We start from the raw sequence: 26,366 nt of genomic DNA, 5'->3' as shown, positions 1-26,366 counted from the left end.
GCTAGAAGGAAACTAATCTTGCGAAATAACGAGTGTTACCATTCCAACAGCAGATGATCCCATTGATATTTCGAAACCTCTACTTGCCAATTTGGAGAAGCATTTTTCTAACAGTGAGCTCTGCTCACAAGGTAATCTAGAACATTTGCCTAGGAAAAAATGTCTCAGCAATTGATTTTTAGGCCATCCTATTAGAAGATTGTACCTTCTTTTCTTGAAGAACCTGGAGGAGTCATCTGCTCATCTAACAGCGATGGTAAGAAAAAAAATATGGTTATTTTTTATTTCAAGAAAACATAACAAAAAGGGGGAAAGAAATCAGGTTTGATATTTCCAAAGTTGAGAGCTCAATAGCCCCAGTTGTCATTCCGGATTTCATCATCAAACTTCTTCTTCAACTCTGGATGCTTCTCAAAATACTCCTCTGCAGTCATTGTGCTCAATTTTTTCTGTTAAGACGGAAAAATATTTAATCAGAAATTATACAATGAATAATACCTGCCAAGAAAATACTCCTTTAGCTTACCTTCAACTCTTGGACTTCTGCAATTTCTTTTTCCAATCTCTCAGACTCCTTCAGGGATTTTTCTTCCGCTTCTTTCAGCTCCACCAACTGTAAAGTCATGAGCATTGTTACATTGCAATGATGGATATCTTACGGTGAAGAAAAAGCAAAAGCTGTAGGGCAAGCAAGGGAGAGAAATGTGGAGAAAACAGTTAAAGGAAGAATTAATAAGTATCGTATTGTTCTCACCAGTGCATCGAACTTGGGTTTGTATTGAGGAGTCACTGTATCCACGTACTTGGGGATCTCTATGCCTGAAAGGAAACAGGAACATGCAGGAAAATGAAATTTATGGCCAGTGTCAGTGTGCATGGTGTACACAAGCACAGAGATGGGAGTTGGGGGGGGGGGATATCACATTTCACGAGTGGCAATCACATGTGCAAATAACATTTCGAGGGATCAAAGTGTAAGCTACATAGAATCTTGTCCCTCACAAGCTCAGTCTTCTGTCAGGTTTGCATCCAAGTTATAACTGGTCCTGTCACACAAAATCTAGTTTGCATCCATGAAAGGATAACTGGATGAGTGGAAGTTAGATTGTTAATGACTGGGGTTGCATATCTCACAAACCAAATGCCAAAGATGAGAGCTTGCATACCAGAAGCTTGTCATTCTTAGCTCTCTCAAAGCCAAGGTTTTTGGCCTTAATGATTTACTTCATGAGTCACCTAATAATAAATAATTAAATAAAAATGAGTGGCTAGGCTAGAAAAAGGGTATAGTCATAAATGAGCACATTAGAGAGAGGACTTAGGAGTTGACTCCAATTAGTGACAAGTAGCCCTGTTCATGGCCCAGCCCATGAATAGGTCTAATGACAAGAAGAGAGAAACTTAACTGAGATGGTTTATTCATGCGTATAGAACTATAGATGATCAATGACTGCACCACTGAAGGGTGAGAAGGGCTTGAAAAAATCAAGGGGAAGACAGAAGAAAATGTGGTCTGAAGTAGTAAAAATGATGTAAAAGTTTATCATTTGATAGAAAATATAGCCCTTGACAAAGCACAATGATATAGTTGAGAATTAGAGATCAAGGCCGAGTTCAACCATATAAGCAGTGGCATGTCTGCAACTTATGAACAAGGCAGTGCTTGATAATTTCACAAATATTTAAGTCACAACATTAATTTCAATTAATCTGAATAATTCTGTGAAATAAGATGAATGGTTAATTAAATGGCTTCCAATTTTATCAATGATTTGTAAAAATATCAACCATTAAACATGCAAGGACAGTTTTACAACTTAAATTCTTAATCCACGTATCATTCAATAAGAATCATAGAGTAATATAGACTATCGAGAAGCATCATGCATATAACTAACACAGTTCAGCTTTCTATGCATCTCTAGATCAGTAAATCATAAACATATACAGGTGAAAGGTAAGAAATAAAACCACAAAGGTGACAAGCAACAAGAATTATCCAATTATAAGGGAAGAAAGGAAATAAATAAAATAAAAAGAGATGCCAAAAAGAACAGAAAGCATAAAACATACTGTCATAAGCCTCTTTATACATATCCACCAAGCGAGAGCCAATTCCCTTTCTGTAATACTCCCAGTCTATGGGTTCTGGTTCCTGCATAACATGAAATGTAGTCAGCGTAAGTGTTCAAATTGTTAATAAATTAAAATACAGCAGTAAGCTAAGCAGTAAAGCAGTAACCCCAATTAAAATGCTGCTTTGTACAGGTGCAAATTGCAGTTGGAGGATAAGAGGCTGCTTGATAGGATGAATTGACCAAACTGAATGGATTATCAATTTGTCTTTAGTGGATAAAATAGTTATATAATGAAATATTTAGGAATATAGTGGTTACCTGGCATGCCATTCAGTCATATAGTATCTGAACCCCTATTTAATGGCTCAAGGGACAAAGAAATAAGTCAGGGAGCTTGCCTCTTGCATGCATTGCAGTTTTAGATGGATTCCTATAGAGCTAAATCAAGTGGCTGATAGTCTTGCTAAATCTGCGTTGGGAAGGGATTTTTTGTATAGTGCACATACATTGCCAAATTATTAATGGGCTTTGTCTTTTGTTTTTGTTTTGCCGACAAGGCTTTTTACATCCCCTCATGTACATCCCTCCCTTGTTTATACGATATGCCCCGTATCGGGCATATTGTATTGTATCATTGGCTTAACGATACGCCCCAACAGGGGTTGTATCGGGGTGTGACCTGGTTCAGGGGTTAGACCAGTCTTATACCAACCCCTCTGAACCAGTTTCAAAGAAAAAAAGGGGAGAGCAAGCTTCAATACAGGCCAATATGGGCTTTGTCTTTTGTTTTTGTTTTGCCGACAAGGCTTTTTACATCCCCTCATGTACATCCCTCCCTTGTTTATACGATATGCCCCGTATCGGGCATATTGTATTGTATCATTGGCTTAACGATACGCCCCAACAGGGGTTGTATCGGGGTGTGACCTGGTTCAGGGGTTAGACCAGTCTTATACCAACCCCTCTGAACCAGTTTCAAAGAAAAAAAGGGGAGAGCAAGCTTCAATACAGGCCAATACGCCCCTACCGACATATCGGCCTGTATTGATATTTTAAACCTTGGTTTTAGCTAATTCGGCTGTTAACAAACATCCCCCTGCAAATGATGAAATCATAGCATCAATACAATATTAAGCATTCCTTTTTTAGCTGCCACAGTTTTTCTAAGCAGTGAGAACTTTTTTTATCAGTACTGAGCAGTAAGAACTTTGAGAACTGCAACATAATAACAAGGTATAAATTTTACTAAGGTGGCATTTGAAAATCTGAAAAACTGTCACTTATGCCTGAATAGTAGTCACCCCCTTTAGTGTGTTTGGTTGCACCTCCTAAAGGTCCATTACATCTGAAATTTTGCTCTGATTAATAAGTTGTTGGATTACCGCTTATCACTTGTTGGTGCTGCATGCAAGCATTTCTTATACTCTTTTAACATTTAAAATCTACTGTAATAACAAGACTATCCCTCGTACTCACATTTAAATGGAAGAAACTACAAGACCCAGTCCAATCAACAACTCAAACATGATAGTTTAATCAAACTTCAGACATGGCCATTCAGAACCAAAAGTAACCTCTTCTTCCAGTAAGATTTAATTAGACTTCAGAGAAATCAGATGTGTACTTCCAAACATCGCCTAATATTTGTGAAATTGGGGACAAATGGGAGAAAAGAATTGAATGAAATTATTTTGATTAGAAAAATAAATCTGTAGCGAAAATTTAAGAAATTATAAACAGAAGGCCCAGATGGCTCCTTATCGTATTTAATCTTACCACCCATTGCAAATACAAACCATAAAGGCACATATCTGAAGCACTAGGAAAACCTGATTTTGTTAGACTGTTAAACAAAATTCACAGACACGGACCTGCCACAGCATATAAAATGGCATAATGGCTGAAGGCATGAATGGCATATGAACTGTAATTTACTACCCAAAAAAATATTTTTGGCGGAGAAAATTCTGAGGCAATTCTAATTTTTGTTTCTTGCTTTCCAAGACAACTAGTCTTGTCCTATAAAAGATATTATACCCCTTAATTTCCTTCTTAATGAATATATTTTATGAGATTTAAGCTTCTTAGGATGAAGTAACAAACTAACAACTTATGCTGAAGATTTCGAATAAGGTATATGAATTCAAATGCAACAATGCAAGATGACTTATCTATAAGCCATTAAAGACACTAAAATTTAAGGAAATATAGGTAATGCTACAATTGTATACAATAAGAGAGATAAAATGCATGTTTATCTTGAACTAATCTATGAAGGATTACATTATAATCGATTAAAATACTATTACAGTGCAAGAATTATAAAGTACCCTACTAGATATAGTACCACACCTACTTTAACAGGTTACATAGCATACCTATTGGTTTTCAATTTTCAAATGATGCAAAAGGTCACAAATTGCAACATGGAAAAGATTAAGCAGAGTGAAATCATTATGCATCCGAGTCCTGCGGGACCCCAAAATTCAAGGCTGCTTACATAACAAACTCATGTAAAAAATGCAGAATTAAATCCATTAACTGTAACATGCCAGTTTGCGAGAGCGTGCGGGGGAAATAGGCGGGGTTGAATCATTCGTTATTGTGAAGAAAAATATATCAGAACTTAAGTCTCGTCCATTGAACTTTCTTCCAGATAAAAAAAAAAGAAACCCTAAATTCATGAAGACATTCATTTGCAGGATCAGAGAATGCCGTAGCCAATATAGATAAAAAAAATGTAGGTAATGCGCCGAACAAAACCTTAGCTGTAAGAAAATAGCAATCGATCAAAAGACGGCGATCTGCCAGATACATAGATCTCGAGAAAAAGAGAAGCAAAAGAATAACGAATAACAAAACAATAGGGATTGAGAACGAGAGTTACTTGGCTGAACTTGGTCTGGAGGGTGGAGTTGACTTCGTCGAAGGCGCGACGGAGAGAAGCGAACTCCTTGCGAGCCTCTTCGGAGACGAGAAGTTTTGCCATTCCATCCCAGTCGATGCCCTTCGATGCCTTCACCGCCACATCTACAATCTTCCTCCCCGCACCACTCATTCTTCTTCTTCTTCTTCTTCAAGTCTCTCCCTCTCTCTCTCCCTACGGACAACGCCAACTGGAGTCACAGTCGGTGGTGGATTGATTGCAAATGGAATAATGGTTTTGCCGCAAAACACAGTGAGGAGAATATAATCAGCCGCGGATAAAAAGAGAAAGACGATACAACCCTTGCTATTGCCTTCAATATTCATCCGTTTATAAAGCCATGTTTTCTCACTGAACGAACCGGATCGACCCAGGCTCGGTTTTTTTGGATGTTATCATAAATCTCAGCGATAGACGTATTAGTGCACGGGCCCCGGAGGCCCGGATGGGCCGAATCCATCATGCATGAAGTAGGTGAACGCTAGCATGACGGGGTGAAGCAATCGTGAACCACCCACCATGCATGTTTGGTTATATAGGCGTTTATTGAAAAAGCACCGCTACGTTGGCGCCATACAGATGTCGGTGTTTGTTGCATATAAAATCATTGTGTGATATTATTATTTATCAAATAAACACTAAATGATTGAAATGCTTTGATTTATGTGTATATGCCATTTGGAAAAATATCAAATTATTGTTTCCTCCAAATAAAAAACATGTACACTTTAAGTTGAGGTGGAAAGCAATTTTATGGGATGTTACTTGAAACACCCATAAAATGCATAACCAAATAGATAAAAATCAAAAAACATTTAAAGTAGCGTTTTTCATATAAATGTTTGCTTCTTGTCCCACATTTGGATGGATAATACCTTGTAATCTTGTATCTGATTCAGCCCTAAAAAGCTAATGCCATAATTGGGATTGCTTATACTAATAAGTGCTCATATGTGTTAGGTCTAGGTCGAGTATTAAGGACCCAAAATCAAACTGGAGCTAAATTATAGACCCACAAATTAATTGATCAATTCTCATGATAGTGAGGACTGGTTCCAAACCGATAATAATTGGGGCAATATATCAAAAACTGGAATTGACCTACTGGTTTTGATACCTATAACCAAAACTGACCTAGCAGGTTCAGGTATGTTGGGTTAGGCTTGATCCATTTTAACCCTTGGAAATAAGCACTTAAAAATAAGCTAAAATTTTTATCTTTTTATGCTCATTGGTGTGGTCCCAACTCTCATCTAAAATAAGTATTTATTCAAATAATCACTCCCAATCATGGGCTAAAAGCCTAGATTGCTTTTACAGGTATTAAGGAATTGAAATTGAGATGAGTTTCACTTAATTATACTCCATTTTTATTTTTTACGATGTAAAACTATAGGTGAGCAAATGAAAAAGGTTATACTCAGAATTGACCTCGAATCAACATTGAAAGGACCCTAATTAATAATAACAAAGTAGATAGGGTCCTTGAACCCAATCATTTATGGTTCTCTTCAATTTAATATGCATATAATAAGTAATGTAAAAATTGATATTTACAAAATTAAAATTAAAATTTTAAATTTTGAATTATATTATTATTATTATTGTTATTATTAAGGATTATAACAGATAATGACAACTTTTGAGCTCTAAACAAGTTTTTAATAAAAAAGTTTCATATTTTTTAGCAGAATAAAGAAAGAGCAGGCAAGCTCTTTGAACCACCAAAACTAGAACTGATCCTATAACTAATCTTTGATAGGGTAGGTTTCAGTTAAAAAACTTGGAATCGAACCTTATAAGCCACAACGTACGCTTTAGGTTTCTAACTTGGAACTAGACTTGGCAATTGGGTTGGGTCAAAGTACTTTGGGTTGATTTCAGGTCGGGTTGAATTTCTGGTTGGGTTGTCAAATGCTAGAACCTAACCCTAAATGTTTGGGTTAGGGTTGACCCATGGGTCAATTCGGGTCATCCTAAAAAATAATTGAAATTTAAAAAAATAAAGAAAATTTATATGAAAAAGTCAAAATTAAAAGAATTAACCTTAAAATTTCAAATATAAAATAAAAAACTTGAACATTTAACAATTTAAAGAGTAAATAATAAAAAATAAAGACTAAATAGAAAAATTTGAAGAATGGAAACTTCTAACAATACATAAATAATCTCAATTAGACTTGACAATCGGATCATCGGGTTGACCCACGACCCAACCCAACCCAACCCAATTTTTTCGGATTAGGTCGGGTCATTTTTACATTCGGGTAGTTAAATATGAAACTCTAACCCTATTTTTTCGGATTGGATTGGATCGGATTCGCGGATTGGGTCAACTTTTTGACAGGTCTACTTGGAACCGAACAAAACCTACCAGCGTCCCATAATCAGGCCAACAAGAAGAGAGGAGTTTGGTTTCTGAAAACACTCCGCTTCTGAAAATAAAGATAAAGCGAGATGCGTTTTGATTGAACGGGATGATTCGAGCCGAATTCGAGTATAAGCCACGTTACAGGTTTGCTTTTTGCTATCCCATTTTCATTTATCTGCTCTATGTAACTGGGTTTTCCTTATCCGATGTAAGAAACTCGATAACCAGGAGAATGTAGTTTTTGTGGCTAGAATTAGTGTGATCCTTACTTTCACTTTTTCTTCTTCTTTTCTTTTTACATTGATGATTCCAACAGATAAGCTCTGTTTAATATATACTGCATAACTCTCTCTCCCTAACCCGGCCAAAGGGAGTGAGGAGGGGGGAAAATGAGAGAGCGTCAGAGCCATATCTCTTGGTGATGGGAGAAGGGGAGGTGATTTCTTGCCAGGAGATCGTCAAAATGCTTGCTGACCATTCATAACACTATATGAAGGTCTTGAATAAAACAGGAGACCCCAGCTACCCCAGCTCTTAGCAGATGCACCGGAAAGGCCATTTTTGATGAAGAGGGGGGAGAGGAGACATATATATTGTTGTACAAAAGCCCCTAGGCCTAAAAGATTTCATTATGGGTTTCTTCCAAGGAAGAGGGAATTTCAGAGTTTATGGCGCTGATAACATCGTGAGAGTATGTTATGTGAACTCATCATTGACTGGTAATGAGCTGATACAACAGCATTGATCACTTCCTTCTGAAAGAACCTTCATATTGAACTTTTAACAGCTGTTCTATCGGCATATCTGGCCTTAAGAAGTAGGATGCGCTTTCAGAAGCCATGAGAGGGACGCGTTCTGGTCTGCCAGGATGCATAAGTAATGGGAATTCTGTTAGAGTCGAGATCATGTCACTTTTGTGGGGCTGCGGCTGATATCCTTTTTTGAGCTGGAGGTTGGGGAGACTCCCAAAGATAAGGTGGACAGGGCTCTTGGAACCTTTGTTACTGTATTAGGGAGGCTAGCTCCTTGGTGTCAAGAGTGAACACCTTTTTTAAATGGGTCTAAAGATCATCCACATTGGCTGCAGCTTCTTTAGATAAAGGCGTATGCTAGGATCAACTTTAGTGACTGCAGATTCTGTAGGAGAGTTACTTTTTTGTATTCTCTTTTTTCTGCATCTTTATTAATAATTTTTTTTGATCTTGTTACGGTCAAAAAATAAATATTGTTATATTGGTTTCTGATTAGTCAAATTTTATTTGTTTTGAAAAGTTATTTCTTGCTATCCAAGTCTTAGTAGTAGTTAAATGAAGTGTTTTTCAATAAATTCCTTTTTAAGAAAGGGTTAGTATAGTCCTACTTTTATACTAAATTTTAGATTTCCAACTTTATACTTGCATCTCCCACACCTGTGGTTTACAAATAATGTCTGAACAGCTGTTGTTTTGACATTCAATCAATAAAATCTCAATTTCTATGATATCAAGGCATTGCCTAGGTCATTTTTTCCCTTTTTCTTTTTAATATTCCAATTGCCTAGGCATGCTTTAGGTGGCTATGCACCAGGGAGAACAAGGCAGTTCCCAACAAGGCCATAAGCCTTCAAGATAACCATGGATATTTTCTTTTTAATTTCTTACTACCCAGAAATTACAAAATTGCTAAGCATTAAATAGTTCTATCTTTTCTCTAGTCGTTCTCTATTTCTTTTATCTTCTTTCTCTATTGATTGGCTGCTTTATTTCTAATACAACAGCTATTTATCTTTGGCTTTCTTCTTATTTTTATTGCCAAAGTTTTGAACTTTTAATTCAGCATCTTTTTTACTCAGTCTAGCCAGCTCTACTTCATCTTTATTATTAAATCTTAATATCAAATTCTCATAATCTGCTTCATATAAATTTATTTACCATTTCAAATCATGCATTATATTAATGCAACAAGTTATTATATTGAATTGTTATTTGTGCTATATGACAAAAATGAAATTATGATGAAGATCCAGAGGTTGCGATGAACTCAGCGCAACCTGTGATGAAGTGGCGGAGACTTTATCGCAAGCTTGAGAATGCAAAGCTTCCAACGTGACTTTATCGCAAGCTCGGGAATGCAGAGATTCTAGCGTGATTCGAAATTAGAAAAAAAACCTCATTGAAATCTCATGGATACAAGGGTATTTATAATTACAGTTGATGCTCAACTACTTGCTGAACAAGTGGCAAGATCAAGATCAAGAAAGTGCCAGCTGGATTGCCAGCTGGCAAAACTAACTAGCACATGTTCTTGATGTTCCCAGCTAGAGAAGCTAAGCAGCACGTGTTTTGATGTCGTAATACTCCCCCTTAAGTTGGAGCAGGAGGTTGAATGCCCAGCTTGGATAAGAGATACGTAAATTGATCACGCCCCAAGGCTTTGGTGAATATATCAACTGGTTGCAACTTAGAGGGAATGTGGTTAGGTGCAATGGTGTGAGCTTGAAGATGAAAGCGGACAAAATGGCAATAAATCTCTATGTGCTTTGTCCGTTCATGAAAAACTGGATTGGCAGCAATGTGTAGAGCAGCTTGATTGTCGTAGAAGAGTTGCATGGGTTGTGGATGTTGCCGTCCAAGATCAGCAAATAGGCATTTAAGCCAGAGTAACTCATTTGTAGCTGCCGCCATTGATTTGTATTCTGCTTCCGCAGAAGAGCGGGAGACGGTTGGTTGCTTCTTGGGCTTCCATGACGGAGGGGAGGAGCCCAAAGTAGTAAGATAACCAGTTGTTGACCGTCTCGTTGATGGACAACTTGCCCAATCAGAGTCATGGTATCCTCGTATGAGGAGATTAGACTTGGAGGAAAGGAATACTCCATGTTTAGGTGAAGACTTGAGATACCGTAGAACATGCATAGCATCATCGAGGTGGTGGTGTCGTGGATCACTCATGAATTGACTGAGGATATGGACTGCATATGTGATTTCTGGTCTAGTAATGGTGAGATATATTAGGCGCCCAATTAGACGCCTATACTGGTTTGGGTGTGGTATGGGAGGACCAGAATCTAGGCCTAAATGGTATTGCTGCTCTTTGGGAAACGGACTTGGAGGGCATCCAAGTATTCCTATTTCTTTGAGAATGTTGAGCGTGTATTTACGCTGGTTTAGGAAGATGCCCGAAGGGGACCGAGAGATCTCAATACCTAGAATGTATCGGAGTGGACCCAAGTCTTTGATGGGAAAGCAGTGATTGAGATACTTCTTAAGGGAGTCAATGCTATCTGGATCATCCCCAGCTATGGTTAAGTCATCACATAAGCTAGCACAATAAAAGTCCTGCCAGTTTTGTGAAGCGTGAATAGAGTGTAGTCTACAGAAGACTGAGAGAATCCTCTCTGCTTGAGTGCTTGTGTTAAAGTTTCAAACCAATTTCTAGATGCTTGCTTCAGCCCGTAAATGGACTTGTTCAATTTGCAAACACGGTTGTCGCCTGGAGGAAGGAGACCCGAAGGGGGTCGCATATATACTTCTTCATGCAGAGTACCATGGAGGAAAGCATTGTTTACATCCATTTGATGTAAATTCCAGTCCTGTGCAGCTGCTAAAGCTATTAGACAACGAACAGTGACGCGCTTTGTAGCGCTCTATACCACCATCAGGATTGGTCTTAATTTTGTAGACCCATATACAGCCAATAGGCTTTTTTCCAGGAGGAAGACTTGTTAGAGGCCAAGTTTTGGTAGCTTTAAGAGCTTTAAGTTTAGCTGCCATGGCATTGCGCCAACATGTGTGTTGATTTGCTTGCTAATAAGTGGTGGGTTCAAGGGGCAGATCAGATGGAGCAGAGGTCGAACCAAGGCTGGTGAGAAAGTTACAAATCGAATGACTTGTACTACATGTTGAATTGGTGACTTGTGGCCTATGCTTGATGGTGGGGCAAATGAAATCCTTCAGCTTAATGGGTGCTTGACGCACTCTGATGGGCCTGTGATTGGATTGGGCATTTTCATTGGTGTGCATAGGTCCGACAAGTTCATCACGTGGTTGTGATTGTGGTGGTTTTGCAGCCTCAACTTGATCTATGGAATCTGCACTCAGTTCTTGTGATGGGATTGGGGATGCATCGTTGTCTTGATGAGGCGGACTTTGAGATGAGTCCATGTTGACGTCATCAGTTGTTGCACGGACTCCATGCCTATTGACTAATCCATGTTGACGTCATCAGGGTGGCTTCTATGGTTGGCAGTCTTGAACGAAAACTGATCTTCCTAGAATATTACATCTCGAGAGACTAGTATTTGCTTTGTTTCAAGATTAAAAACGCGGTAACCTTCCTAGCCATAAGGATACCCAATGAATATACATTGCTTTGAACGGGGTCTGAATTTATCCCTACCCCATTTATGTGTCGTGGCATTGCAGAGGCATCCAAATGTGCGAAGATGATCATAGGTAGGTGACCTTTGAAGTAGTATTTCATATGGGGATTTACCAGATAGGTTGGGAGTGGGCAAATAGGTGATCAGATACGTAGCTGTGAGGACACATTCTCCCCAAAACTGAATCGGCAAACCTGCTTAGAACCGTAGAGCTCTAGCCATCTCAAGAATATGACTGTGTTTTTGCTCCACCACTCCGTTTTGTTGTGGAGTTTCAAAACATGAATGTTGGTGGAGTATGCCATTCTCAATAAAGTATGTTTGCATAGGACCAGATAGAAATTCCAATCCATTATCGGATCGGACACATTTTACCCGTGTGCTAAATTGAGTTTGAACCATAACAAAGAACATAAGCAAGTAACGGTAAGCATCAGGAAAACCCATGTAGCTCGTGAATAATCATCTACAATGGTAAGGAAGTATCTGGCCCATGTAAGTGAGGGTGTACGGTATCCACCCCAGATATCTATGTGTATGAAATCAAAGCATTTTGTAGCACGTGTCTTATTAATGGGAAAACAATGTCGAACCTATTTTGCCTTCATACAAGTGTCACAACAAGTATTATTAGGTACATTAATATGTAAATCAGAAATCAAAGCAATGTTCTGATAAGAGGCATGCCCAAGTCTTGAATGCCACAAGCTTGAGTTAGCATCATGAGCAGCATGGAGGGCCATGGGTGGCGGATTGGGCAGAAGGTAATACAGACCATCATGCATCAGACCGAGCCCAATCACCTTCTTGGAGCTCAGGTCCTGTATCACATAAAAATTTAGGAAAAATAGGACAGCACAATTAAGCTGTGAAGTCAGTTTGCTGATGGATAATAACTTGCATTTGAACTCTGGTACGAATAAGACATCCCGTAGGAACAAATCCGGGGATAGTGCCAAATCGGCCTATGATTGAACTGGCATTACAGATCCATTTGGCAAGTGGATTGGCTTGTTGGGTGTGCGATCATTTGGACTCATGGTTGACGGTGCCATGTGGTCAAATGCGCCACTATCCAACAACCAAGGTCCAGATTCAAATAGCCAATGTAAGCTAGAGGCCTTACTAGCAAAATTTGATGAGACCACTGGGTTATCAAACCTGAGGAGATTCAGAAGTTGCTGGTACTACTCCATTATGAGGTTTGCTATTGGTGAGTCTGCAGCATTTGAGGCATGTGAACTTGGCCTCAGAGGGTTGGTCTTATTCTTTTCTTGGTAATGAATTTTCTTCATCCTAGATTTTCCTTTTGTATCCTAGCCAGGAGGGTAACCAACGAGCTCGTAGCAGCGATCTTTGCTATGTCCCCGTCTTCTTGCAGTGATCACAGTGAAGCCTTGGTCGATCTTTGGTGTTCTTGGAACTTCCTTTGGTTTGATCAGTTACATGGTATGCTGCTGCCTCAATCGTAGGGCTCCGTTGTCTAGCTACTGATTGATGTTTCTCTTCCTGTGTAATTAAGACATATGTCTTGCTCACAGATGGGAGTGTCTCCATTCCAAGAATGTTGGAGCGAACAGTACTGAATCAATCATTAAGACCCATGAGGAATTGGTAGACACGATCTTTTTCGCACTCTGACGCTAGATCTTTCATCACACCACATGTACAACAAGTACAGACCGACGTTGAGACATAAGATGAGAGTTCATCCCAGATCCCTTTCATCTTTGTGTAATACATTGAAACATAGAGATTGTCTTGCCTGAGCAGAGCTAATTCCTGTTTTAAGTGGAAGACGCGGGGAGCATTTCCTTGCTAGAACCTTTCTTCAAGATCCAACCAGATTGCTCGAGAGTCATCCATGTAAGCAACACTGTCATGCAATTCCTTGGTCAAAGCATTGTAGATCCAAGATATGACCATCGAATTGCATTTTTTCCAGGCGAAGAGCTCTACTGGTCTTGTCTGATCCGACTTCAATATTGTTCCGTCAACAAAGCCAATCTTGTTCTTTGCCCAAAGAGCATTCATCATTGCTCTTCTCCAAGTATGATAGTTGTCACCGTTCAGTAACGTGGTGACCAGCACCATGCCAGGATTGTCTGAGGTGCCAAGATAGTATGGAGATGCGGGATCAGAGTAGTTTGCATCTCTGAGGTCTGCGTCTTTGTGCCTGTTGCCTCTAGAAGCCATTTTGTGATCTGATGAAGAACAGAGTTGTGGTGGAGACCAAGAAACAGAGGTTGGTGAAGAAAAAACGCTCAAGATGCAACGGTTGATGGGACTATCACTCTAATACCATGACAAAAATGAAATTATGATGAAGATCTAGAGGTTGCGATGAACTCAACGCAACCTATGATGAAGTGGCGGAGACTTTATCGCAAGCTTGAGAACGCAGAGCTTCCAACATGACTTTATCGCAATCTCGGGAATGAAGATATTCTAACGTGATTCAAAATCAGAAAAAAACATCATTGATGTCTCATGGATACAGGGGTATTTATAATTATAGTTGATGCTCAACTACTTGCCGAGCAAGTGGCAAGATCACGATCAAGAAAGTGCCAGCTGGTGAAACTAACTAGCACGTGTTCTTGATGTTCCCAGCTAGAGAAGCTAAGCAGCACGTGTTTTGATGTCGTAATACTATATGGTGGAGATGTAAGGGGGATCAAAGTTAGAATTAGAAAAAGAAAACTAGAGCAAAGACAAAGTTCCAAAGAAGTAAAAAGGACTAAGGGAGAAGGAAACTAGGATAGAAGAGTAATCTCATAGGGCGCACTGTGGACAATTCATAATATATTTTTCTGGTAAGCATTCTAAATATAGTATTATGTATAATGCGGTGAAGTGGCTTTATATCTTTTTTAGCATGTCAGACTTAATCTGTTAATCTTTTAGCTAATTAGCTTTGCATAAGTATGGGATTTTGGTTGGTTCTTCATTATAGTTCTTTTAGAAATAATGGATCTACAATATGTGTAAAATAATGTATACATGAGAGGATGTGCAATGCTGCAAAGCCTCCCCTCTGCATGGAGGAATAAAAACTAGTTAAGCATAAAGCTGGCACTATCAAGACTGCCAGGTATGGTGTTCACATCTAATATTTCTTTGATTTCGTTTAAATAGTAATCAAGATGCCATTTACCTGCCTTATTCTTACATTTCAAATTGCATTGGTGCCTATAATAAGAGCAAGCACTTAAGCTACAGTGGAGTCTGCATCATCCATGGGACTGCTTTCATGGTCCTAGTTTGTCCAGGGTTCCTAAGTGAGGTTCCGTGAAACTGTAGCTTAATCTCCCCATTGCCCTATTGCTTGAGGTGAAGATTAGAGGATTTCTACCATGTTCTTTCTAATGTTGTAATGACTTAGGAGACATGTCTCCAAACTCCTTAGAGGTCAAGACCCATGAAATCATGAACTAAGGGGGAGAGAATGTGGCCTTTGAATGTCTCAAAGGATAGCTTCTTGCTTTGAAAGGTATGCTTATTCCTTTCCCATGTTCCCCACGAAAGCTAAATTACTGTAGCCGAAGTAGCAGAAAAGAGAAGAAGAAGAAGAGATGCTGGAATGTCGAACTTTCCTACTCAGTCGACAGTACTATTATTTATATTATGATGTAGTACAATGATACAGGAAGTTACTAGAATGCTCCTGATTAGTGATGGGACACCTAGACAACTTAAAACATTAAACAGGATTAGGCCCATTAACAAAGGCCTAGTACAAGACAACTTAAACTTAAGTATAGGCTAATAAGAACTCTTATCATCCGAATACTCATACATACAAAGACTTCAATCCAACACTCCCCCTCAAGCTAAGCATGGATATCAATCATGTTTAGCTTGCCAAGCACGTCCCTAAACTTTGCTGCAGCCAGCCCTTTAGTCAGTACATCTGCAATTTGCATCTCAGATGGAGTATAAGGCACACAGAGTTCACCTTAGACAATTCTTTCTCTAACAAAGTGCCGATCAATCTCAATATGTTTTGTCCTATCATGCTGCACGGGATTGTTGGCAATGTTGATGGCAGCTTTATTGTCACAATACAGCTTGAGAGGACCTTCAGCCTTAATGCCAAGTTCATTAAGAAGAGTTCTGAGCCATAAGAGTTCAGCAACCCCATGGGCCATAGCTCGATATTCTACTTCTGCACTTGATTTAGCCACTACATTCTGCTTCTTACTACGCCATGTGGCCAGGTTTCCTCCCACAAATGTATAGTAACCCGAGGTTGACTTCCTGTCTCCAACAGACCCAGCCCAATCTGCATCAGTGTAGGCTTCAATTTCAATTCTATAGTTTTTCCTGAAGAGAATTCCCTTCCCTGGGCAAGTCTTCAAGTACCTGAGAATCCTTTCAACTATTTCATATGAGGGATCTTTGGAGAGTGCATAAATTGACTGACAACATGCACAACATAAGCAATATCTGGCCGAGTGAGGGATAAGTATATCAGCTTCTCTACCAATTTTTGGTATCTCTCTTTATCACAGTAGTCTTCCCCTACTGATTCCTGCAGGCCATGATTTTGTTCCATTGGAGTATCTGCTGGCCTGCACCCTATCATGCCTGTTTCCTCTAGGAGGTCAAGAACATACATCCGCTGACATATGTAGATTCCCTCTCTTGACCTGACAACTTCAATCCCAAGAAAATATCTCAAATGACCCAAGTCTTTGATCTCAAATTCATAAGCTAGAAACTCCTTCAGTCTTTTTATCTCTTCCAAGTCATTCCCGGTAATTACCATATCATCCACATAAACAATGAGTGCAGTAAGTTTGCTATCCTGTCTCCTTATGAACAAGATATGGTCTGCACCACTCTAAGTGTACCCCACTTTCTTCATGGCCCCACAGAGCCTCTCAAACCATGCACGGGGAGATTGCTTCAACCCATATAATGCTTTTCTCAGTTTGCACACCTTTCTACTAAAGTCATAGCTTGGTGGAGGTTCCATAAATACCTCTTCATGAAGGTCACCATTTAAGAAGGCATTCTTCACATCCAGTTGATGAAGTTCCCATGAAAAATTTGCTGCTAGTGGGGCAAAGGTTTCTTTGTAGTCAATCCCTTCTTTTTGAGTAAACCCCTTTGCCACAAGTCTGGCCTTGTACCTTTCAATGGACCCGTCCTCCCTGTGTTTTACAGTAAACACCCACTTGCGTCCAACAGTGGTCTTCCTCCCTAGCAGATCCACTAATTCCCAAGTTCTTGCTTTCATTAGGGCTTTTATCTCTTCATTCATAGCTTCTTTCCACTTTGGATCAGACATAGCCTCCGAGTACCTAGAAGGAACACGCACAGAGGAAAGAGCAGACACAAAGGAGTGATAGGCAGGAGATAAATGTGAGTAAGAAACAAAATCAACAATGGGGTGCCGGGTGGTGCAAGAGCGGATAGGCTTACAGAGAGCAATAGGAAGATCCAAATCAGAAGTATGAGAGTTGAAATTACCTTGGATTGTAGAGACAGATTGATTCGAGTCCAACTGGTTGCTGTCATGAGGTTAAGGGCCCCTTTTTCTTCTGTTGTATGTAAGTATCTTTTTTTGTTGCCTACCAGAGCCTTCAGGAACATCTGCAGCATCAGGAGAGGTAACCGGCATAGTGGGAGCCTCATTGGGTTGACCCGTAATGTCACAACAAGGAGTAGGAGGAGAGGATGGAAGACCCGAGGCAGATAGGGGAACATAAAAGGAGGGAGAATGAGAATCCTCTTCCATCCCACTAGTCTCCCCCTGAAGAGGATTCTGAGAAGACTGAAAATAGGGTTGAGACTCAAAGACGACCACATCTCTGGTGACATACTTTCTCTTGGTGACAGGGTCATAACATTTGTAACCCTTTTGTGTAGGAGAGTACCCCAAGAATATTCCCTTTGTAGCCTTAGGATCCAGTTTGGTCTTCCTTGGATCCTTCACATGTATGAAGCATATACAGCCAAAGACCCGATGAGGAAGGGGAAAGTCTGGAAGAGTGAAGCACAAAACAGAGAAAGGGGTTTTCATACCCAACACCTTAGATGGCATCCGGTTTATCAGATATGATGCAGAAAGTACAGCTTGAGACAAGTATTGCTTGGGGACTTTGTGCTGGAATAGTAAGGCTCAAGCTGTCTCCAATAGATGTCTATTCTTGCGCTCAACAACCCCATTCTGCTGAGGAGTATAAGCACAGGATGACTGATGTAGTATGCCAGCATCTTCCATGAATAAGTTCAAGGATTTTTCAAAGTATTCAGCAGCATTGTCTGACCTGAATTGCTTCATCTTCTTATTAAACTGTGCTTCAATCATCTTGCAAAATGCCATGGTTATCTGTGGTACTTCATTCCGTCTTTTTAACAAGTAGATCCATGTACAACGAGAGTAGTGGTCAATAAAACTGATAAAGTACCGGAAGCCATCAAAGGAAACAATGGGTGAAGGGCCCCAGACATCAAAATGAACCAAATCAAAATGAGCACAAATTTCATTGCTGGAAATTGGATACACAGTTCTACATTGTTTTGACATTTGACATACTTCACAGGTTAGACTCTGACTTGGAATGCCCTTAAACAATTCGGGAAACAACATTTCTAATGAGGAGAAAGACACATGACCTAGCCTAGCATGCCAAAGATGCAGCTTAGCTATTGACTCCACACTTTCCGGATTACTAGCAGCAGATGCTTGTAAGGTTGAGCCGATGTCTGCATCAAGGTAGTAGAGACCTCCATACTCATGACCGCACCCAATCGTTCTCATTGTTAATCTGTCCTGGAAGACACAATGAGTAGGAAAAAAGGTTATACTATAGTTCAAATTTTTGGTAAGTTTTGAAACAGACAAAAGATTTGATGTAAGACTGGGAACATGTAAAACTAATTTAAGAGAGAGGTCCTTGTTTAGGTCAACAATTCCCTTTCCAGAGATAGTGGAGAAAGACCCGTCAGCAACTCTCATCTTATCCTGACCAGACAACAAATGATATGAAGAGAATAGGGAAGACATATGTGTCATATGGTCAGTAGCACCGGAATCAATAACCCAAGAAGTAGAGTCAATAGAGCCAGTGTCACTGAAGGCAGAGGCTGTACCTGATCTAGCAAGAGATGTAGAAGCAAAAGAATTATTTCTTAGACAGGCTAATGCCCTGCTAAGGACCTCAACCTCACTAGCAGTGAAGCCCAAAGTACCAGTTCCAGAGGAATCAGCAACCTGTCCCATAGGAGAAGAAGACACTGTTGGTGTATTTTGTGAGTTGTCATCATTGTTGCTGGTGACAAAATTCCCACTTGCCGTAGGCCTGTTATCTCTAGAAGAAACATCTCTGGGTATTGAAGACATCTTGACTGCAGCCACTGTGTAGGTGACACTGATTAAGACTAGCCGAAGCAGTTCTGAAGGTTCTGAACCAGTTCTGGAGCAGATCTGATTAGCTGAAATGATCACAGCAGGTTCTGACAGCACTCGACACAGTTTCAGACTTGCCAAGACTGTCACAGTTCTGAAACAGTTCAGTTGCAACAGCAAGCAAGGAGTTCTGGGCTGGTAACCGACCTGAAGCTAAGGGTTCTCAACTATTGTGCTATGCAGACTCCACTTGAACTTCGAGTACTGCAACTGTAAAGAGAGTGCCCTTCCTTGCGGCCAATACTAGGACTGCTGACATCAGTCCTCAACTAGGGTTCACAGTGCTGAACAATCTGGAGCTGGCAGCTCCCTAGGTAATCTCACAGCAGTGGTGAGGGGTTTCGGACTGATAACCACCCTGAACTTGGAGCTGTTTGCCACATTGCTATGCTGGTAGAAGTGTTCACAGTGCTGGTAGGACACTAGATAGACTTCACTTGGGCTGAACAAAAAACTGCAACAGTTCGGGTACAGTAGCGAGTGAACAGTTCGAGGATGCAACAGTAGCAAGTGAACAGTTCTAGGCTGCAACAGTTCGGGAAAGAAGCTAAGTCTGTGCGAGTCTTGCTGGAGCACCGAAGCTGCAACTGTAGAAGTAGCTAAGCCCCTTTCGGCTAGTGCTAGGACTGCTGAAATCAGTCCTCAACTAGGTCTGTCCTACACAGACCTCTCTTAGTAGCCAAATAGCTACTATTTGCTGGAAATAACCTAGTAGGATATCTACTTCTGGGTCTTACTTCCCTTGAGTCCTACAACCAAGAGAAACCCTATGTTCGAACTTGCTTAACTCTCTTACACTCCTAGGTCTTCACTGCAGCAACCCAGAAAAGGAAGAGAGAAGATGATGAAAAGACAGCAAGAGAAGAGAGTGTGTGCCGGTTGAAACCAGGAAGAAGCTAATGCTCTGATACCATGAAAGTTAAATTACTGTAGCCAAAGTAGCAGAAAAGAGAAGAAGAAGAAGAGATGCTGGAATGTCGAACTTTCCTACTCAGTCGACGGTACTATTATTTAATTATGATGTAGTACAATGATACGGGAAGTTACTAGAATGCCCCTGATTAGGGATGGGACACCCAAACAACTTAAAACATTAAACAGGATTAGGCCCATTAGCAAAGGCCCAGTACAGGACAACTTAAACTTAAGTATAGGCTAATAAGAATTTTTATCAGCCGAATACTCATACATACAAAGACTTCAATCCAACACCCCACATGACAGCATGAACAGTGATTTTCCCATATGACCTTCCCTTGACTGTGTGCCTTCCAAAGGATCCAGCCAACCTTGATCTGAAATGATACTGAGGGTCTCCCAGGAACTTATAGGTTGCCCTTTTTATACTTAACCAGCCAAAAGTGGCCAGCCTCGGAATCCGGGGTGAGGTATTTTATCCTGGATGCCCACATTGTTGCCTCTAATCACATACAACAGTCTCCATTTAATGACTTCATTTGTCTTGTAAATTATGTTAGCTTTTGGCTCCCCTTCCATTTTAACCCTCAACGGTCCTACCAAGTGAGGTGACTATATACCTTGGAATAAGGCTTCAGGCTACAGTTCTAATTGCATCCTTTTCCTCTTCTGGCCTTTGGAGCACTTGTGCTTTCACCATCCTTGGAAATGCCTTCTGTCCTTGGAGGTGCTAGACTTCCAACTGAATATAAATAAAAGTTTAGCATCTCCATATTTGGCTTTGGGAGTTTGGGTGCTATTGCTTTACCACCTTTGGATGGAATATTGTTTTCTTATAATGCTCAATGAAAGTGCTACCTCAATAACTCTAACTCTGACACACAATTCATCCTTCTAAGTTTCATACGGTTAATGTGGAAGTTATGGACATCTATCTTCTATCTCCCTCATATTCTTTCTGCCACAATATAATGGGCTGTAGTATATATCTTCAAATATAATTGGCTGCAAAACAATGAATGCATAGATGGGTTGCTCATTCTCCATAAAGTTGCATATTTGACATGTATAGCCATAGTTTTTATTCTTTTTTTATCTTGATTACTGAATTGGATGTATTCCTGGGATAGCTGGCAACTTCAGAAAGCCTTTGTATTAAAACCGGAGAGGCTTTTTCGTTTTTTTACAAAGCTTCAAAGAATAGATCATTTATAAGAAAAAGTACTATGCAAGCCACAGCGACTAGAGATTATTATTATATTATGAGGGAGAGATCAATGCATATTAGGGGTGCTCAATAAGATTAGTAATTTGATTGGTTTCATCTTCTTGAAGTTCCTGGAAAATGGTCAGGTTCCATGAGAGTCCAAATAACAAATGAATGAATAAATGAACCTATCTTTGTTTGTTTTAGGAAGGGAGATTGTTCTAACAATGATAACCAGAAGCAAGTGTGCCTTTTTTACTCCAAATATCTTACTAGAACCCTACCCCATCAGGGACTATAAATGGAAGACTTTTTGTAATTGGATCTTATCACACCTTGAGTCTCCCTGATAGTAAGCATTACAACTAAAACACTTTAGGAGCTAAAGCTTTCTAAGTCACTTTCAATATGTTTTTAATACTATGCTGGTTTTTCACAGTAGAATGAAATAGTAGGGTACGGTAAGGAATGGGTACAGGTTGTACCCTTGTAAGTGGAATTGTATAGTTTAATCATGTCCTTATATATTGCTTACTTAGTTTAAACTTTAAATCTTGTACACAGTTGAGGTAGTATGCCCAGAGCCTGTGAAGCATTAATGAAATTTTTAGAACCCTTAAAGGCATCATTTTTCTAATAGTGATTTTTTTGATTCCACTAAAGGATATGCACCATACAATTCCACTAAAGGATATGCACCTATTTCTGATGAATAATATCTTTCAAAAGATTTTAGTTCATAGAGTAATAAATATAAGTTTTAGAGTATCCAATTTAATATGTTCTTTTCATGCATCTTCATCTATATATATATATATATATATTGAATTCAAGTGTCATTCCTCAACACTCATATCTTACCATATTCAATTAAACTTATAGCATACTGTTTTTTATAGTATGATTTATTAAAGCATACCATTTACATATTTAAAAAGTGTTAATGCTATAAAGTATACTTTAGAAGTGTTCATGCTGTATCTTTTATTGTATTGGGCACATAGTGTGTTGGACACCAGCATGCTAGGCACGTAAAGATATCCAAGTATCATGGATTGCTCCAAAACAGAAGTGGCTATGGGCCAACTGTTCCTTTTGACTTTATCCACTTGAAGGTGAGAAGCATTTTTAGTCACCAACTCACTGTCCTGAGCTTAAGTAGAATCTGTTTGAGGTGCAATTGGAACCCTAAATATGTAATGCGGCAATCTTTTGTTTCCGTCATGTTTTGGTAAAAGAGGCAAGAAAATATCATGCCTATCTTTTTTCATTCCTTCTTTTTTGTCTCTTCGGTTTGCGGAGTGGACTTTCATGTGGTAACATTCTTTAATTGACTAACTATTAGAAAATGTTCAATCAACTGTCAAAATGATTTTCAGAAGTTCATGCAGTTGCAATGTTATGCCAAATAAGGTCTTAGCTTTATCAATTAAACCCTCTGAATTTTGCAGAATATTTCTTTTCCATGATACGAAAAACTGGAAAAAGCCCAGACCCACTTATGAAGAGGGGTTTCAACCAGTGCTACATGGAATGTTCTAAGTGGATGAAGTATCTATTTCTGATTCCAACACTCTACGCATTCCTAATAGAAACTTCAACTAAACATTTTCCTTTATCTACCTGCTTATTTGACATAATTGAATAGTTAGTATACACAATGAGTGCCATTTATAAAAGCTGAATTGTTGACTTTACTGCAAGGTCTTAGGTTAGCTAAGCAATTGGGCCTCAGTCAAATGGAGGTGGAAGGGGACTCAAAAGTAATCATCTCTTGGGCTAGATGTAACAGATATATTCCATGGACTCTCAAGAATGTTTACAGGGAAATAGAAAGGACTGCAAGAGAGCTGGGTGCTGAATTCAAATGGGTTATACAGAGTGCAAATGGGCTAGCTGACTTCCTTGCTAAACAAGGGGTAGAAAGGCAGCAATTGTTTTGGGCATCTTTGTAACATAGTGTTGGTTTTGGGGCTGATGTTATGTTCATCAAATTAAACTTGTAATGCTTTTTTTTTTTTTCACATATTAATAATATAGTCAAAGTTTTATTGATAAAAAAATGAATGCCATTTATAAAAACCTGTATTAAGTAACGAAGGTAAAACTTTGGTCCTTTTCTAAAGGTATATATAGAAAAATATGGAATATTTTAATAGTTATGCTTTCTATAGATGTCTCCACGAGTCCTTGGTTTTGTTTCTTGCAAGTCAGACTCCCAGCAATGCATCAGTTCCGATTCTCGTGTCTGTGTCCATGCAACACCAGTTTCAACCTTGTTTATACTTGTTGTACATCCCCCAAAAGATCTTAAATGGTGCATTTGAATGATTAGAGTTTGTGCACTGATATCTGTCATTGAAAGGCCAAAACATAAAAATGATAAAGCCATATGACTCAGCTCCAACATAATAATTCTGATATAGTTGGCTTTTTTAGGTATTTAACACTTCTCAACTGATGTGGTGCATTTAGAGTTATTGCCTCTGTGGACATAGTAACTGAATTACCGCAATATGTTACTAAGGCAGCTATTATAAAATTGTTTGGTATTATTCAGTTATCCCCATTTGTATCATATTATTAGCGAGCATGTATGGACCATGTTCTGTTACTTTCATGAGGCCCCACTTGTTTCTTTTGGCAGGATTTAGGACTACCATCTAGATCTATGTTGTGATATATTCAGATGTATAACTTTTCCAACTAGATCTGCATATGATTGCTTGTAACATCTGTCATAGTATGCTATTGTTCCTAAAATCATTTATGCCTTACTATGGGTACATGGTCCCTTTACTCATGGTTCTTTTCTTAGCCATATACTGTTATGATGAAAGAAGAATAGATCCTTAGTTTTTTGTTTTTTTTAGGTAAATGTAGATCCTTGGCTAGAAGGATGTTATCTGATGCAGACATTCTTAGAGCTCCTTGTTATGACTTATGGTTGGTGACATTTCTATCGACTTTCGCTTCAGTTATTTATCTTCCATGTACTCACTTGTTGACAACTGCCAACCTGTGATGCGTCTTGCTTCAAAATTGCCCTAATTTTGAGAGTTGGAGTTTAGTAGAGCCTTTTAAATTACCCAACAAAAATCTGGTAATATTGCAGTCAATGACACTGATGCGTTGAATGCAGGTGGAGTCTTCCATATATTGAGCTTGCTTGTATATGAAAGGAATGTGAATGCAAATTGATCACAGCACCATAAAGTAAATGGTTGGCATGTGTCGGTCATGTTTGAAACACCGAGTTGTCTTCATCCAATATATCAAAATTTAGAAAGAAGAAAGGAGGAAGATTTGGCGGCAATTATATCCATCATGCTGACCCTGCTAGTTTTGTTGAATGATCTATGCATTGCAGAAGAGTGGACATAATTGTGACTTTTATGTTGTTACCATTTCCAAGGTCCATATGCAGCATTAGATTGGTTTGGAGAACAAGTTTGATGATTGGTTTTCCACTTGAGAAAAGCAGTTTGATGTGAAGTGAAATCTTGGGACTTGTACATAGTTAAGGGACAAGAACTCTTGTATTGATCATTATACCAGAAGCTTGAATGTGGACGATTCCCTAGTGTAATGTTTCTCCATTGAGTTATGACATATTAATGCTTGTGTAGAGATGGGGGTTACAGGGTATGTAAGCCACATTTACTGCTTTAATTTTGAAACTTCTGTACAACATTCTTTCATTTCACGCTGTATCTTCTAGAAATGATGAATGTATTGCAGCTGCTATACTACTTGTAGACATACATTTGATGTTGGACGGTTGGATATGCCAAAACTTGTTCATATATGGCCTTGATATGGGGTTGTAAACGAGCCAGCTGAGCCTGGGAATGACCTATTTGCTACAGTGGACGGTTGCATTAATTGCAGAATAACCATTTTTGAATTGCCAGATGAACAACCGAACCTCAACTTGGATGGTTGGACCACTTATTCCCATGCTGTGGTCCAGTGCTGGCCATCTAGTTTGTCCTGCCGATTGCTTCCTTTTCTTGAGAGCTACAATTCCTTGCTGAGGTTAAAAAATTCGGCCTATTCAGGTGAGTTCATTTTCATTGTACCGACTAAAAACAGCAAGCTGTAGCAGACCAGCATTCCTTCTACATAAGCTTACCTATCAAAGAATCTGCATATGAAGATTCCTTTGCAGTCCAAGACGCACCAATTCTGTCAATTCTTCAATCTAAAATGATCTTCGTGGGTCACCCATTTGAATTCGACAACGTTTAGATGCCACCAACTTCGACCGTCCAACAAAATGGCTGACTATGAAGATTGATTCATGATCAATGGTTACAGCGAAAGGTACTCACAGTGTATTGGATTGATAAACATTGTTTATTAGTAGCCCAAGAGGAGTTCTGGGCCCTCTGGCTACAATCTACCATATAGATTTTGCTTGAAAAGTAACAAATAAAACTTCCAATCTTCCATACAGATTTTATTTAAAGAAAACACCTCATTAATTTTCTTTTTCCCTTGGTAGCATCTGGCGCAGCTGTTAGAACTTGGGGAGTGAACTTCTGGTGAGCATCAAAAACACTGACATTAATCTTGAAACCAACCATTTGATTTCTAAGTTGGGGAAGAGATGTGCCCAAGTAATAACCATAACAGTCCTGAATGGTCAATCAGTTCCTCTAAAACTTCTATTATCGAAATGCCTCTCAAACTTTTGTTCCTTTTTTTTTTGCGTCTAATAGTTATCCTTTATGCTCAGTTTGGAAGGAGTACAAATACAAATATAAATCTGTACAGTGCAAATACATACAAAATACAAGGTTTTGTAGTCTGTGCTCCTTCCAAACTGAGCCTTAAGTTTTACACAGCAAGATAGAATGAACGGTAAATGCCCCCTCAAGCATTTCTTTAACATTGTTTCCATGAGATTACTCGTCTTGAAGCACTCTCTGCAAAATCAGTGCCAAATGAACTAAAATTGAAGCTTTTAATCTTATATTCTCTAATTGGTCCACGGAGAAATCTTGGTTGTATATTAAAAATACCTGTCTTGATTAATACATGAATAATTAAATAAGGTTTTGGTTGAGTTCAATCACATTTTGAA

The 26,366-nt window shown here is 39.1% G+C and overlaps 1 protein-coding gene and 1 long non-coding RNA gene across 3 annotated transcripts; one reads left to right on the top strand and one right to left on the bottom strand.

Annotated features, from left to right (window-relative positions):
* Positions 1 to 189: 189 nt before the first annotated feature.
* On the bottom strand, positions 190 to 5,509 carry LOC148870258 (ATP synthase subunit d, mitochondrial). The gene is made up of 5 exons (XM_088973103.1): positions 4,966 to 5,509; positions 2,074 to 2,155; positions 755 to 819; positions 527 to 613; positions 190 to 449 (listed from the first exon to the last, which is right to left on the bottom strand). The coding sequence occupies exons 1-5, from the start codon at positions 5,134 to 5,136 to the stop codon at positions 348 to 350; spliced, it is 507 nt and encodes a 168-aa protein (XP_088829229.1). The 5' UTR covers positions 5,137 to 5,509; the 3' UTR covers positions 190 to 347.
* Positions 5,510 to 7,528: 2,019 nt separating this feature from the next.
* Positions 7,529 to 25,040, top strand: LOC148870257 (uncharacterized). Of its 2 annotated transcripts, none has more exons than XR_016108038.1 (3): positions 7,529 to 8,351; positions 24,151 to 24,223; positions 24,420 to 25,040. It is a non-coding gene; the product is annotated as an uncharacterized LOC148870257 (long non-coding RNA). The 2 variants fall into 2 exon arrangements; XR_016108037.1 differs by having other exon boundaries at positions 7,586 to 8,514.
* Positions 25,041 to 26,366: the final 1,326 nt, after the last annotated feature.

The sequence above is a fragment of the Nelumbo lutea genome, chromosome 2, assembly GCF_056320005.1.
Source record: "Nelumbo lutea isolate HS-2025 chromosome 2, American lotus-T2T, whole genome shotgun sequence".
NCBI classification, from domain to species: Eukaryota; Viridiplantae; Streptophyta; class Magnoliopsida; order Proteales; family Nelumbonaceae; genus Nelumbo; species Nelumbo lutea.
Note: the sequence above shows the minus strand (reverse complement) of the source record. Positions and strands in the feature narration are given on the sequence as shown.

What these genes read in the sequence shown, in the direction of transcription:
- LOC148870258 (XM_088973103.1), bottom strand. Translation starts at nt 5,136, where the DNA reads ATGAGTGGTGCGGGGAGGAAGATTGTAGATGTGGCGGTGAAGGCATCG. An exon ending in GTATAAAGAGGCTTATGACA is followed by an intron (nt 820 to 2,073) that starts GTATGTTTTATG and finishes GTTTCCTTTCAG; the next exon opens with GCATAGAGATCCCCAAGTAC. An exon ending in CAGAAGTCCAAGAGTTGAAG is followed by an intron (nt 450 to 526) that starts GTAAGCTAAAGG and finishes CCGTCTTAACAG; the next exon opens with AAAAAATTGAGCACAATGAC.